The 12,386-nt window shown below is 50.1% G+C and overlaps 1 protein-coding gene across 3 annotated transcripts in view; it reads left to right on the top strand.

Moving 5' to 3' along the window:
- The window catches only part of MTMR14 (myotubularin related protein 14), a 31,383-nt gene extending 19,049 nt beyond the window's left edge, over positions 1 to 12,334 (top strand). For 2 of the 3 annotated variants that reach the window (XM_050979464.1, XM_018915153.2), the window contains exons 17-19: positions 1,799 to 1,975; positions 8,671 to 8,826; positions 11,975 to 12,334. In XM_050979464.1, coding sequence (XP_050835421.1) covers positions 1,799 to 1,975; positions 8,671 to 8,826; positions 11,975 to 12,152 — 511 coding nt within the window. In that variant the 3' untranslated portion in view covers positions 12,153 to 12,334. The remainder of the gene's footprint in view (positions 1 to 1,798; positions 1,976 to 8,670; positions 8,827 to 11,974) is intronic. The other variant, XM_050979465.1, reaches the window with a different exon arrangement.
- The last annotated feature ends 52 nt before the right edge of the window (positions 12,335 to 12,386 follow it).

Raw genomic sequence — 12,386 nt, 5'->3', positions numbered from 1 at the left:
TCTGAAGCCAGTTGTATATTCAGTCTAAAGTGCTGAGAAGGGAAAGAGAATATCCCTGCAGAATCAAAAAATGGAGATGGAGTGTCCCAAACTCTTTGCCAAGTGAGCAACACAGAGTCCTGTTAACACACAGAGCCTACCTATCCACATCAAGGTGACTGCATTGAGTAGAGAACAACTTTCCACTTGCAGGGCTGCAGGGTAGTGAACTGGAAGCATTTGTGTTGCTCTGAGTGCTCAGGACATACAACTGGATTCTGCTGCACAGAACCTATGTGTGCTTTTTACAAGATGTGAAGTGACCAGAGCATGCTGGAGGAGATAGATGCTCTTGTGTGGATCAGGGCTTGATTTTGCAATGTGCTTCCTAACTCTGGGTTGCTTTTTTTTTTTCTGTGGGAGACCTCAGGCTGTGTTGGGGCCAGCAGCTGCTCTGCAGGGATGATTTGGGCCATGCTGGAGGGCATGAGCTTGGAAAAGGGGAAGGTTGTGAGCATTGCCATGAGTGCTTAGTGAGAAGACTGGTCACAGGGGTTTACTGCAGGCTGTTGTGGCTCTCTAGTCTGGAGAATACATCGAGCTTGCTACAAGCTGCATGAGCTGTGCTATGCATAGCATAAGGGGATGTACTTTGTTGTGTTGCCCTGAAAACAGGTGGCCTCACAGTCTCTGTGCAGGGAGAGGCATTTGATTTTTAGCTGTTCAGACCTGTTTCTGCAGGCTGTACTTGGAGATGTTGGCAGCTATGATAACATGAGATGAATAAAGCTTAAGAGAGGCTGTGGTGTGATGTTTGAGGGTGGACACCCTTCAAGAAATGAAGGGAGGATATCTCACTTTCCACTGTACAATGAGCCTGTCTTTAGCTGCACTTGCTGACAGTGCTTGAGATCTCAAAGCTGAGATCCCCTTCCATGTTTTAGGAAGAGTTCCCCTAGAGTTTGTTTGCTTTAGAATTTTTCTTTTTTACTTCTGTGCATAGGGAGTCTTTGTCCAATTCAGTGTGGTCTTGGAAGTCTTGGAAGGGAGAAATTCTTGGGACTCTTCCAGGGGGGAAAAAAATCCCAAACAACTGTAAGAAGGAAAATCTTTTGAACGTGGAGCAGCGGTGATATGAATTAGTCCCAGATGTGTACTTGTTTGGCATGTAGTTGGATGGTACTGTGAGCTAAGGCCTGATGCAGCAATGGACAGTGAATCATGACTGAGTCTGAATGTGCTGGCTAGGAAAGAAGCCAGAGCAGTTTGGGCTGTCAGCATAGACAGAGAAAGAACTGAAGTGTACCTACCTCTGGAGTGACTGTCAGCTGTAAGGACATGGTCAGAAGTGTGGTCAGTGGTGCCCAAAGAGAATTGCTGAAAGGGAAAATAACACTGGTGGTGTGTCCCTGTCACCCTCGGTGCGCGCGAACGCCCACCTGGGCTGATACACACTGAGGAGTTGGAGCAGATTGAAATGGTCTTTCCCCGCTGGGAGGTCCCTTGCTCAAGGCATTTTTGCTGCTAGACTAAACAAAGCAATCGCTGTGTGTGTGTGGGCTGATGCATTCTCCCGTCTCTGATTTCCAGGTCACGTGGATGGTGATCTATAAAAGAATGGGCTAAGATGGGTTGAGCTCAGTGTACCCCCTCCCTGAGCTTTTACCGTGACTCATGGTTCCTTGGGAGGGAGGAGGGCAGGTTTAGTGGAAACAAGAGCTTGTAGCTGTTGGGCTAAACTCCAGCCTGTGGTGGAAAGGCTTCCTAGTCAGAGTACATAGAAAAGTCACCTTTCTCACCCACGTCCTCTATCCCTCAGGAGGAAGAGCTGTGCATCGTCACCGCAAGCCGTGCTCTGGAGCAGAGCACAGCAGTCTGAAGACAGACTGCCTTCCACAGGGATGGTTGAAGTCAAGTCCTCCAGCTCCTCCTCATCAACCCATTCTGATAACTTCCTGAGGATTGGAAGCAGCCCACTAGAAGTGCCCAGATCCAGGTGAGGTGGGAGCAGGGCATTTCTCAGCAAAAAGAGTGTCTGGTAAAGGGAGTGCAGGGCTGCACTTGTGTGGCTCTGCAAGCACTGGAGTACCTGTGTTTGTGTCTACAGACAAACCTCGGGAGGCCTGTTCCTCTCTAGCCTGACCTTATCTGAAGTGCTGGCCATTGAACACAGACACTCCTGCCTGAGCCCCTAGAGGAGCAAGGAGCTGTGCTGATAACAGCCAGCTGTCGTATGCCTGTCCTCAGCGCATGCCTCAACTCTGAGCTCTGGCATTCTGCATCCTGCATGCTTGCAGCTCACAGCACTTTCTCTGTCTAACACATCCACCAGGGTTTGAAATGTCTGTGGTGTTTGGGGAAGGAAGTTTTTCAAACCAAGCAGACCTCATTCTGCATCTGTCCTCTTCCCCTTTTCATCTGCTGACCCTCCTGATGACGCAGGTTGGAAAAAACTTGGTGCTGGTGGCAAGCAGAGGTAGGAATCTACTGGGAGCCAGCTTCGAGCACTGTGCCAGCACAAAGGATTCTGCCCTGAAGGCTGAGTGTTCCTGCTGGGGAATGGGAACCCTGGACCTGAGCCTAGTCTCACACCATAGCAAAGGCACCCTTCTGGAGTTTGACGCTGCGATAGGGCAGCATCGAGCCATGAGCTGGCCTAGGGAAGAAAGAGCAGAACCTGTGGGGCAAACACTGTGTGTTTAGGCCAACGTGGAATAAAGAGACTCTGAGATAAGAGGTTGCTGTTAACAGAGTCATATGCTCGTGTGGCCTCTGCAGGTTTTCTGATGAGTCTTTTTGTAGTGATTCTGAATCAGCCAGCAGCCGAATCTGAGTACTCTCTCATCATATGGAAAATAAAATGACAAACAAGTAAAGCATTGAAAATTTATAGACTTTATTAACAAGTGTCTCACAATTCCAGAGAAAAACCCCAGTGTCTGACAGTTTTCATAAATGAGGGTAACTGTTCCCCTCCGGGAAAGATATCAATAGGAGGGGTTGGAATTGTTGCTGGGGCCCACCTCTGCATTTTCTGTAAGATGGAAAGAATCTCCTGAGAAGAGAAGAAAATACTGCAAAGAAAACAGCTTATCTTGGGAGCTGCTTTGTTCACAGTGGTAGTGCCACAATTCCTGTGTGTGGTCCCATGCCCTTCCCAAGGTCTGACAGGCTGTTCAGTGGTTGCTGGTAGCAAGCTTGCAGCAGTACAAGCTTGCAGCAGGACAAAGCAGTTTGTAATGCTTCAGCCAGACTGATCTACAAGAGCAAAGAGGAGAAACAGGAGTAGGGGGAAGAGCACCATAGTGAGAGTTAGGGTTGTCTTATCAGACACTGTCATGGGTTGCGGTTTCTGGGTTTTAAGCATGGTATGTTTTCTCCTGAAAGAGGTTGTGTCATTCCACTTGGCCTTTGGTCTCCCTGCTTCAGCTGTGGTAGTCTGAATTGGTCTGGTAGATAACACAGTACCTTCAGGCACCATTTTCTACTCTGAAGGAAACAGTAGGTCCCATTTTGGGTGGAGGACTGTGACGGAAGGAATAGGTAATTTCTGTCTCTTAACCTCCTGAAAAATTGTGGTACTAAGATGGAAAAGCAGGAGCACAGAGACTGATCAGGATGCCAAAAATACCTTTATTCCTGCAGTGCTGCTGGCAAGTCAACACCCAGGGCTCTTGAGATGAAGAAACCACTATACTTGACTTCCTAATCCTCTGCGTGGCCATAGCAACAAACCACTTTCCTCAACTTCTGCTGCAGTGGTTAAAATGGTTGCTTGTAAAATGCCAGCAGGTGTCCTTCAGGTAGTTCAGGTCAACAGCCCAGTCCAGGTGCTGACAGGCAGGGGAGCTCTGGAGGGAACAAAAAGGCAAGTCAGCAGGAGACATGAGAATGGCCTGGGAGGGGGGAACTGCACTGCCCTAAAAGAAGGGGTCACAAATGCCCAGTCAGGCATTAGAAGCCAAGCCCCTCTCCTGGCCAGGCAATGTCAACAGGCTGCTGCTGTCACATTACCAGCCCATTTGTGAATCTTGCTCTGATCCAGAGATCCTGGGTAAATTCCAGGATGGTTCTTGTAAAGCAAAGCAGTACAAAGACAATTCCTATCAGTCTTTCTAGCTTATTTCAACATGATGCTAAGATCACATCTGCAGAAGACAAACACAGAGGAAGATATTGCATAGACTATTTGCAGAGTAGAATAAGGTGCTGCTTGTTCTGCAGAGAGCTCTGAGTTGGCAGTCAGTGTGCCTCAGATTGAACTGCCCTGCGTGCAGTGGGGTTGCAGTTTGCAAATCTTTTCTTGTATTTGCATTTGACACCAGCAGTCTAAGCGTCCCATGACACTGCAGAAAAATTCTGTATCTGTGTCAGGGATTTAGTGTGTGTCTACATAGCACTAATGTGGATTAACAGCTGGATAATCTTTGGTTGAATGTGCTTTTGCTAAGTCAATTAAACAAAATCCAAAGTACTATGATCTAGAGAGTTGAGATCTGGAGGAGTTAAATTGCAGAGGATCTGCTTTGACCAGCAGTCACAGAGAACTCCCTCATTTAAGGGCTGCAGATGTGTGAGCTGTGGGTCTGGAGGGAGCACAGTGAGAGCAGAGTGGGACAGAGAAGCTGCTGCCCCTTGGCTTTGGGTGTTTTGGTGGTAGTGAGAAGAGTGTGTGTGCACTGTGTGTCTTGCTCCTTACAGCCACCTCAGTTGGAAGGTGTACATGCAATGTGACACCTTGGGGTAGTGACCACAGCCGGAGAGGAATTGTTTACAGGACTATTTTCTGGAATTACTGCATGACCATGCCACAAATTGGGCTTCCTGGCTGGCACATGACTATGTGCTGCAATCAGAAATGGTGCTCACAGAGAACAGGCTGCTCGGGCACTATCCCAGCCTGTAGATAACTGTCTGGGATTCAGCCAGGATTTGCAGTGCTTGGCAGGGTGCCATACTCCTCGCCAGTATTTCCCACGCAAAGGTGGGTAGGGCTGCCCTTTATTCCAGGTTGCCACAGTCTGCCTGTACATACAGAACCTACTTAATGCTTCAGTTTGAGGCAAGAGCATATGCTGGCAAATGAGCTGCTTCCCAAATAGTCCTAGGTGTGTGGAAATACGTCAGGTGAGCAGGAGCAGCACGGGGCAGGATGGAGCCTAGCTGTTGGCACTTGGCACTCATCTCAGTTATGTATTAAGAAAGGGAAGGATCCCTGACTGTTGCTCTGCCTCCAGTATTGACTCTTCTCTGGCAGGCAGGTGAGTGTCCATGTGCTCTAAAATACTGTCTTGTGCAGCATGTTGTGTGGAAAGCACTGACCTAATTAAAAGGAACCATTCCAGGTTAGGAGCTGCCAGTTTATGGCCTGCAAGAGGTCCCTTCTTGTGTGAAGGAACAGCTTGCAGCTCATCTCTGTTTTGCTAATCTAATTTAGTTAATCTTGCACTTTTGAGGGAGTTTCTTCCCACTCGTGGACCTGAAGAGGTGGGTGTGTGAAGCTCACTTTGATTCTTTTTCTGTCTGCCATTAGATGTCTGTGGCAGAGACAGCGACTTGGAAGATTGGCTGTATCTCATCTCCTCTAACCATGTCAGCTCTGCTGCTGTTGTCCGACTGCTTCCCAACACTCTGTGCTGCCCTCACTCCTAGCCAGCCTCTGGCATGGCTGTCATGTATTGCAGGCATGCTGCTCTTAAAGACTTGGGAACTGGTTCTGGTGTCCTGGCAGTTCCAGCTTGTTTCCAGGGCCTCACTCAAGCTCTTTTGGGGTTCTGCAGTAAGATTTTACAAAAATAATCAGGGCAGAAATTACAGGAAGACTTTCACCTCTAGCATTGACTGGATTACATTGGGGTGCAGTCACCCCTGTCTCAAGCCAAGCTCAACTTTTAAGAAGCTCTGTTGCCATTGCAGTGAGAACACAAAATTTCCCATGCTGTGTCTTCCCAGGATTAGCCCCTGCTGTCTCTTGAGGCTGTTCAAGATACTTATTGATTGTGACATTTCCTCAGGATCCTCCCTTGAGAAGGCTTTGGGAATAGAGGGGGAGGTTTGCCACAATATCTTACCTCTGCTGGCCAGGCTCAGATCTCCCGGCTGGGAAAGAAATTACTTAGACTCATTGCAGAGTCAGTCAGTTTATTCAATGAATCGACAAGTGTTTGTTCTGCTGCGTGGAGGCAAGGCAGAATTGACTGCCTTGAACTCTTAGACACCAGTGTTGTTGCATTAGATGAAACCTTACTAAGTTTGCACAGCTGCTTGACAGGTTTGGGGACCCCAGGAAGGGATGGAGGACTAGAGAGTCACCAAGTCAGTCTTGCAGGAGATACACAGTGCTTTTATCAGCCTGTCCATGGCAGAATTCAAAAGATGATTTTATCCACCTCTAAGAGGTGTTGTAAGATCAGTTTAATCTTAGCTGACAACCATGGAAGGTGACCAGCAGCTGGAAGCTGGGGCCACACACCCAAAGCAAAAAACAATTTTCTGTTCACCTTCTTTAGCACAGACTTGTCTGACTGGTGTGATTGATGATATTGGGCAGAGGGATATTTTTGCTGTCCCTGCTGCCCTGGATCATGGCTTGCCGTGTGGGCAGAGTCTCCTGAGTAGGCTACAGATACTACTGTCTCTTTGCAAGAGCTGCAGAACTCTGCTCTCTGTTCTCTCTGGAGATCCTGCTGTAGTCCAGGCCCTCCTCTGCCATTCATGCTTGCCCTCTCCAAAACCTTTGTTTCTATCTGGCCACAAACCTGTCCTCTGTTCAGCAGCTCATTACTTTTTCTGGCTGAATCCTGTCTCTGCCTAGTTTCAGCCCAAGCCTATTGCCTACAGATCTCTTTACTCCTTTATCTCAATTTTGTGTCACCATGTGTGACACTCCTGCTTTTCCTGTCTGGCTGTGCTGTGCTCTCAGGGAGGTGTCATCTTCCTCTTCACTCTGCACTGAAGCAGCATTCCTCCATGCTTCTCCTTGGCATCCTGCACTGTTCCCATTGTGATTCCATCATGGCACAGTGCTATGGGATCAAACACTGCCTGCTCTCCTTCACACTGACTCCCTCCACTTTATCTTCCAAAGGCATGGAGAGAGGTAGATGTCACCGAACAGCAGATCCCCCTCCCTAACAAATTCCTTACTTTCCAGGGAAGGTTATCCCTGTCTGATCTCCTGAAGGTCTTCCTAACAGTATATGATTTGTTTTTGCTTTCAGTGAAGTGTCCTCATTCTTACTTGGGCATTATGTACCCCAGGAAAAGCACCATTTTGCAATACAGGGTTCTCCCAATACTCTGACCCTCACTCCTCAGTTCATTGAGCAGCCAGAGAACAAGATCTGTGTGAGACAGGTGAAACTCTGCTCTCCCTGATTTCTGCTGTCATGTCCTTTCAGAGCCAGAGCTGCCACACAGGGGTATTACCCCCAAACTTGCAGCCATGATGGGAAGCTGATATGCAGGGAATTGTGTGACTCCCTTTCTGTGCTTGTACAGCCAGCTCAGGACATTTCACACTGCTCAAACTTGGCAGTATTGATCAGACTAATTAAATGGCAGGCCTGGAATTAGATCGAGATTGCAAATAGGTTTCCTGCTGTGAATCTCTTCCCAGTCTTGCTTTCCAGTCAAGCTCAGGTCCTTCTTGCTGTGGGAGAGCCTGTCTTTGTGGCTGTTCTCTTGGTCCCTTGGGGAGCAGCTGCAGTGCGCCACTGCTATTCTTAGCTGTGAAGACAGCGTGCAAGTACCTGGCCCAGCAGAGCTGGAGCACTGCTCTCTGCCCAGCAGAACTCAGATAAATTATCCAGAAGATCTTGGTAGTGTGTAATTGAGCAGCTCTGCCACAGGCTGTGCTTCCAGCTATGTACACTCTGCTGTGCAGCAAGGCTTAATAATTGCTTGCTCCCTTGGAAGCCAAGAGCTCTGGGTTTGTCTCAAGTGATTGTGCCCTCTTCTCTGAGATTTTGGAGGGACTCCTCAGATTCACTTGCTGTGTTTCATGCTTCTTTCTTTCCTGGTGGGAGATTGCATACATCAATTATTCTTCCTTGGCTATTTAGCCTGTCCTGAAGATGTTTTGTCACCTGCTTTCTGGCACAGCCCTTTTTTTAATACAGAAATACCCAGGTAGGTGTCCTGGGTATGCCTCGAGCCTTGGCTCTGTTCAAATCTGGTGGTAATGGCTCTGGAGTGATCTGCTTTCTAACTGCTGCCGGGACAATGATCTGTAAGTCTTTCCTAGCACTAACCAAGTCACAACCTTGATTTGCCCTGCTGCCCTGGGATGTGCTAACAGCTACAACAAGCAACAGGGGAATGTCCCTTGTACAGCACAGCTTTCACATCTGTGAAGGACTCAGGGCAGGATGTGCTGTTCCATCTCACTAATGGGTTTCTCAGTTCTGCATGGCCATCTGCTTCGTGCTGACTCTCTCCTGTCCAGCTCCTGGTGTGCTCCTGCTGCTTTGTTGGCCCCAGCCAGCTTGGCTCTCCCTTCACTTTCAAAGGAAAGGCTTGGTCTGGGGCCCAGCTCGAGCTGCATGTTGTGCCCTGGTCCCTGCGTGTCAACAGTGCTGGCACGGGCGCTGCTGGCCGCCCGCCCGGCAGGTCCCTGGCAGCAGCAGCAGTGAGAAGCTTGTGGCTGAATGATCTGACTGATGCCGCCGTCTCCCTCTCTCTCTGCCCCAGATCGGCCGACCATTCTCTGCCCGGATCTTCCGTTTCCACAGACTTTGGCAGCTGGCAGATGGTGACAGGGTGTGGCAGTATTCGGGAGCAGGCAATCCTGAACGCAGACGCCTCTCTCCCTTGCAGCTTCCCGGATGAGTTCTCTAACACTTGCCTGTAAGTGTCTTAAATGCAGGATCTCTCCTTGGGTCTCTTGGCTGCCTGCGAGCACTGCAACTTTATCACTCTTGCACTTTCGGAGAAGCCTGGGAGCCCATAACAAACTTCCATCTTCTCTGCCTCGATGGTTTCTATCCACAAACTCAGTCCCTGAGCACTCTTTGCTTATGCTGAACACGGAAAGAAAATGGCACTTTCTCTGCCTAATGAGGGGGGAGCTCTTTGCTTTCTGTAGGAAGAAGAGGTTTTTCTTTGAATGCTGAATTTGGGTATAATTGAGTGCAGTTGAGGATTCATGTTTGTCAGGACAGGACTGGTAACCCAGATTTCTTGCTTTTCGATTTTGCTCACTGCATCTCCCCACTGGGGTCAGATCCTTGCTGGAGTAAGAGAAGGACTTTTCCTTCTGTAACCTGAATTTTGTCTGGGCTTGTGCAGTATCATTTTCAGGTGCTGTGCCTGGCCAGTGCAGAGCCACAGAGACCTTGTGTCCTGCCACATCCTGCCATGTGAAATGGCTGGGAGGCAAATGTTCCTCCCCAAATAGAAATCCACCTCTGGAAGCTTGAAAGACTGGAGATGCTCTTTAATTGCTGTTAGAGGAGAGCCTTGGTTTGTGCCTTCAGGCTGCAAACTCTTCATCAAGAAACTGAAATGGCAGATCAGGGGCTGCTGCTAGCAAGCAATGCTAGAGCTGGGCTGCCAGATGCTCAGTCCCTTACTGAGATCTGAGTACGTGCTTTGGAGGCTGAGGGCAAGCGACATGAAAACCCGTGTGTCCTGTGAGACAGGCTGCCTGCCCTGGCTCTGTGTCTCGTGTGGCTGCGTGCTGTGCTGCTGAACAGAGCAGAGCAGCTGCCTTCAAGTTACGGTGAAGCTACAAGATCCATGAATTGACAGATCAAAACGTTGCAAGAGATGTTGGACATGGCCTGGCCAGGATTTGTTCTTCTCCTTTCCCGAGGACACACTGAGCTGCTCCTGCAGTATTTTGGAGATGGGCAAGGGAGAAGGGACTGAAGGATGGGCATCTGAAAAGTGACTGCTTTACTGTGTCCTGAGCCTGGCTGTGCTTGGTCACTGCTCATCACCAGCAAGTTGTTGCTGCACTTGGAATTTGATCTAATGTCAATAGGGAATTCAATAGAAACATGAATCAAAGTTGATAGGCTTTAGGCTTATGCAATTTGGAAAGTGACTGCTTGGAGCAGTGGATTCAAAAGGAAGAGAACAGTGGTGGTGCTTCTCCTGTGGGTGTTCTGCCCTGTTCAGCTATTCACTAAAGCTGTGGGTTGCTTGAGGGCTGGGGACTGCTCAACTAAAGCTGCTGGGACCAAGCTCTGCACTGAAAGGATGAAGAGTTCCCAGCAGTGTTGTGTTGAGCTTAACCCAGAGCCTCTACCCTCTCTCTGTTCTGCATCAGCCTTGTTTGCTCAGGACTCCATTGTGGTTTTATCCCAGTTTTTGCAGCCCAACACAGTATGATTTTTTTTCTTTTAATTCCATTTAAGTTCCCATTTTGCATCTTCACTGGCAGCAGCTCGATGAAGGTATGCTTTTCACAGCCTACTTCTTGTGCTTGTGTGGGGCTTGTCAGGGCTTACTTCGAGCTGGGGCTTTGACAGCCTCCTCTCATCCCGCACCCCAAGCTGCAGGCAAGCGGGCAGGCTGTAGGAAGTGTAGCGGGGCAGAGTGCCGTGGATTTGGCACGGAAGCACGACCTGCCTCCGCGGTGAACAGTTCAGGGTGAAATCCTGCAGCCAGTCTGCAGGGCTTGGTGTGGAGCAGTGGCTGGCTGCTTGACCCTGTGCCTTGGGGTGTCTCGCTCCACGAAACAAACCGAAAAACCCAAATACAAAATCTGCCTTGTAAAGAGGTGTGAGAGCCACAAGACATGGGACCTAACTGCTGCACGCCCTCGCTTACCTCTGCGCGTGACATCTGAGATCGCTGTACTTGGGTGCAAGTAAGTCCTGCCTTCACGGAGTTTATTTTAAATGCTAGCAGGTTTGTGAGTTCCACGTCCTAATTAGGTTGCCAAAAAGCATCACTAATGTGTTTAGATATGTTGTTGCCTTTTTTTGCCCTCTGGCTTCTCTTTATTATCAGACACAGTAAACAGCGGCCTGGTTGGCTGCCTCGGCATCGCTTGCTGTTTATAGGCCTCCCACCATATCCTCTTGCTGCTGTTTCCGGACCGAAGCTGTTGGCTGTGGGTGGTTAACACTTCCATTCAAATGAGCTGTGCCAATTTATAGCCAGCCCAGGCGCTGGAAGATTAAAGAGAATTTTTTATGGGGAAGGTTCGCACTGTGCCCTTGGAGTGACCTTTGAGGAATGTCTTAATCTCTCTGGGAACCACTGGCTTGTCGCAGAGGCACCACAGCAAGGATCGTTTGAGGCTGGAGAGTTTGGAATAGCTGCCTCTGGGCCCCAGTCTTGCTTTCCCCTGCTCCCTCAGCTAGTCTTGCCTTCCTTCTGCTGTTTTCCCCCTGCCCCTAACCAGGTGTGTGGATCAGCAGGAGAGGAGAGCAAGTCCCATGGGAAGTCATGCCCTACTCTGCTCCTGTTTGCTGAGAGCAGCCATGCTGGGGAACAGAAGTGCTGCTCAGCTCTCCTCTTCCTATGGCTGGAGTGTTCCTTGGGGCTTTTGTCACCTTATCTGCTCCTTCTCATCCCCCCTTCCACAGAGCTGTCTGTGCTGGCACAGGCATGCAAGGCTTGGGCTGGTAGAAGTGAGGGATGGCTGCAAATAGGTTGGAAGCAACTGCCCAGGCACAGCACATGTGGACAGGCTTCATCTGTGAGGAGGGGAGGAAGCTGGCGTAGGGACTGATGTCAGCAGCCACTTTGCCAAAGCACCACTTTGTTTATGAACTGCAGCCTTATGAACACTATGGTGGTGGGAGAAATGGGGACAGTGGGGTGTGTGAAGGAGGAAACCCCGTGGGGAGCAGGAGACTGAGGCTGCAGCTGGCTCTGTGGGTTGGATGAGGAGGCAGTGGCACCAGCTGCCACCAGCTCTGTGGACAGAGCCTTTTTGCCTTGCACTGCCTTAGCCACTGCAGCCCCTTGAGCACCATAGTCCTGTCTGGGATGTGGAGAGCGATGGCTGCAGTCACTGACCTCCCCTTCTCTCTCCTAGACTGGTGTCAGCGAGTGACCGTGAGTCTCGTCTGGAGGAAGTGCGTTCTGCCTTTCTGGCAAGCTACAGCCGGACCATCGGCCTAAAGGCCGTGCCCCCCAGCCCCTCAGGGGCCATCGGTGGCCTCCTCGAGCAGTTTGTGCGGGGCGTGGGACTGAGAGGCAGCAGCACCCTCTGAACACGGCGTTCCCAGACCACTGCCTGGAAAACTGGGGCTGGCACGTCCCCCAGCAGAGTCCTAGGACCCTCTTCTTGGTGCGGGCACCTGCTGCACCCAGCGCCTGCCGCGAGCCCCCCCTGCCTGGGGCTTGAGGGTGCGGGGTCTTCGGCGAGTCTCTGCAGTAAATGACCCGAGCTGTGCCCTCTCCTGCCTCCTCTGTGGGCTGCGGGCGGGGGCTGCGGGGGCGGCGCG

This window comes from Serinus canaria, chromosome 12, assembly GCF_022539315.1.
Source record: "Serinus canaria isolate serCan28SL12 chromosome 12, serCan2020, whole genome shotgun sequence".
In the NCBI taxonomy this organism is placed as follows: Eukaryota; Metazoa; Chordata; class Aves; order Passeriformes; family Fringillidae; genus Serinus; species Serinus canaria.
The sequence above is the reverse complement of the archived record's forward strand: the minus strand, read 5'-3'. Positions and strand labels throughout refer to the sequence as shown.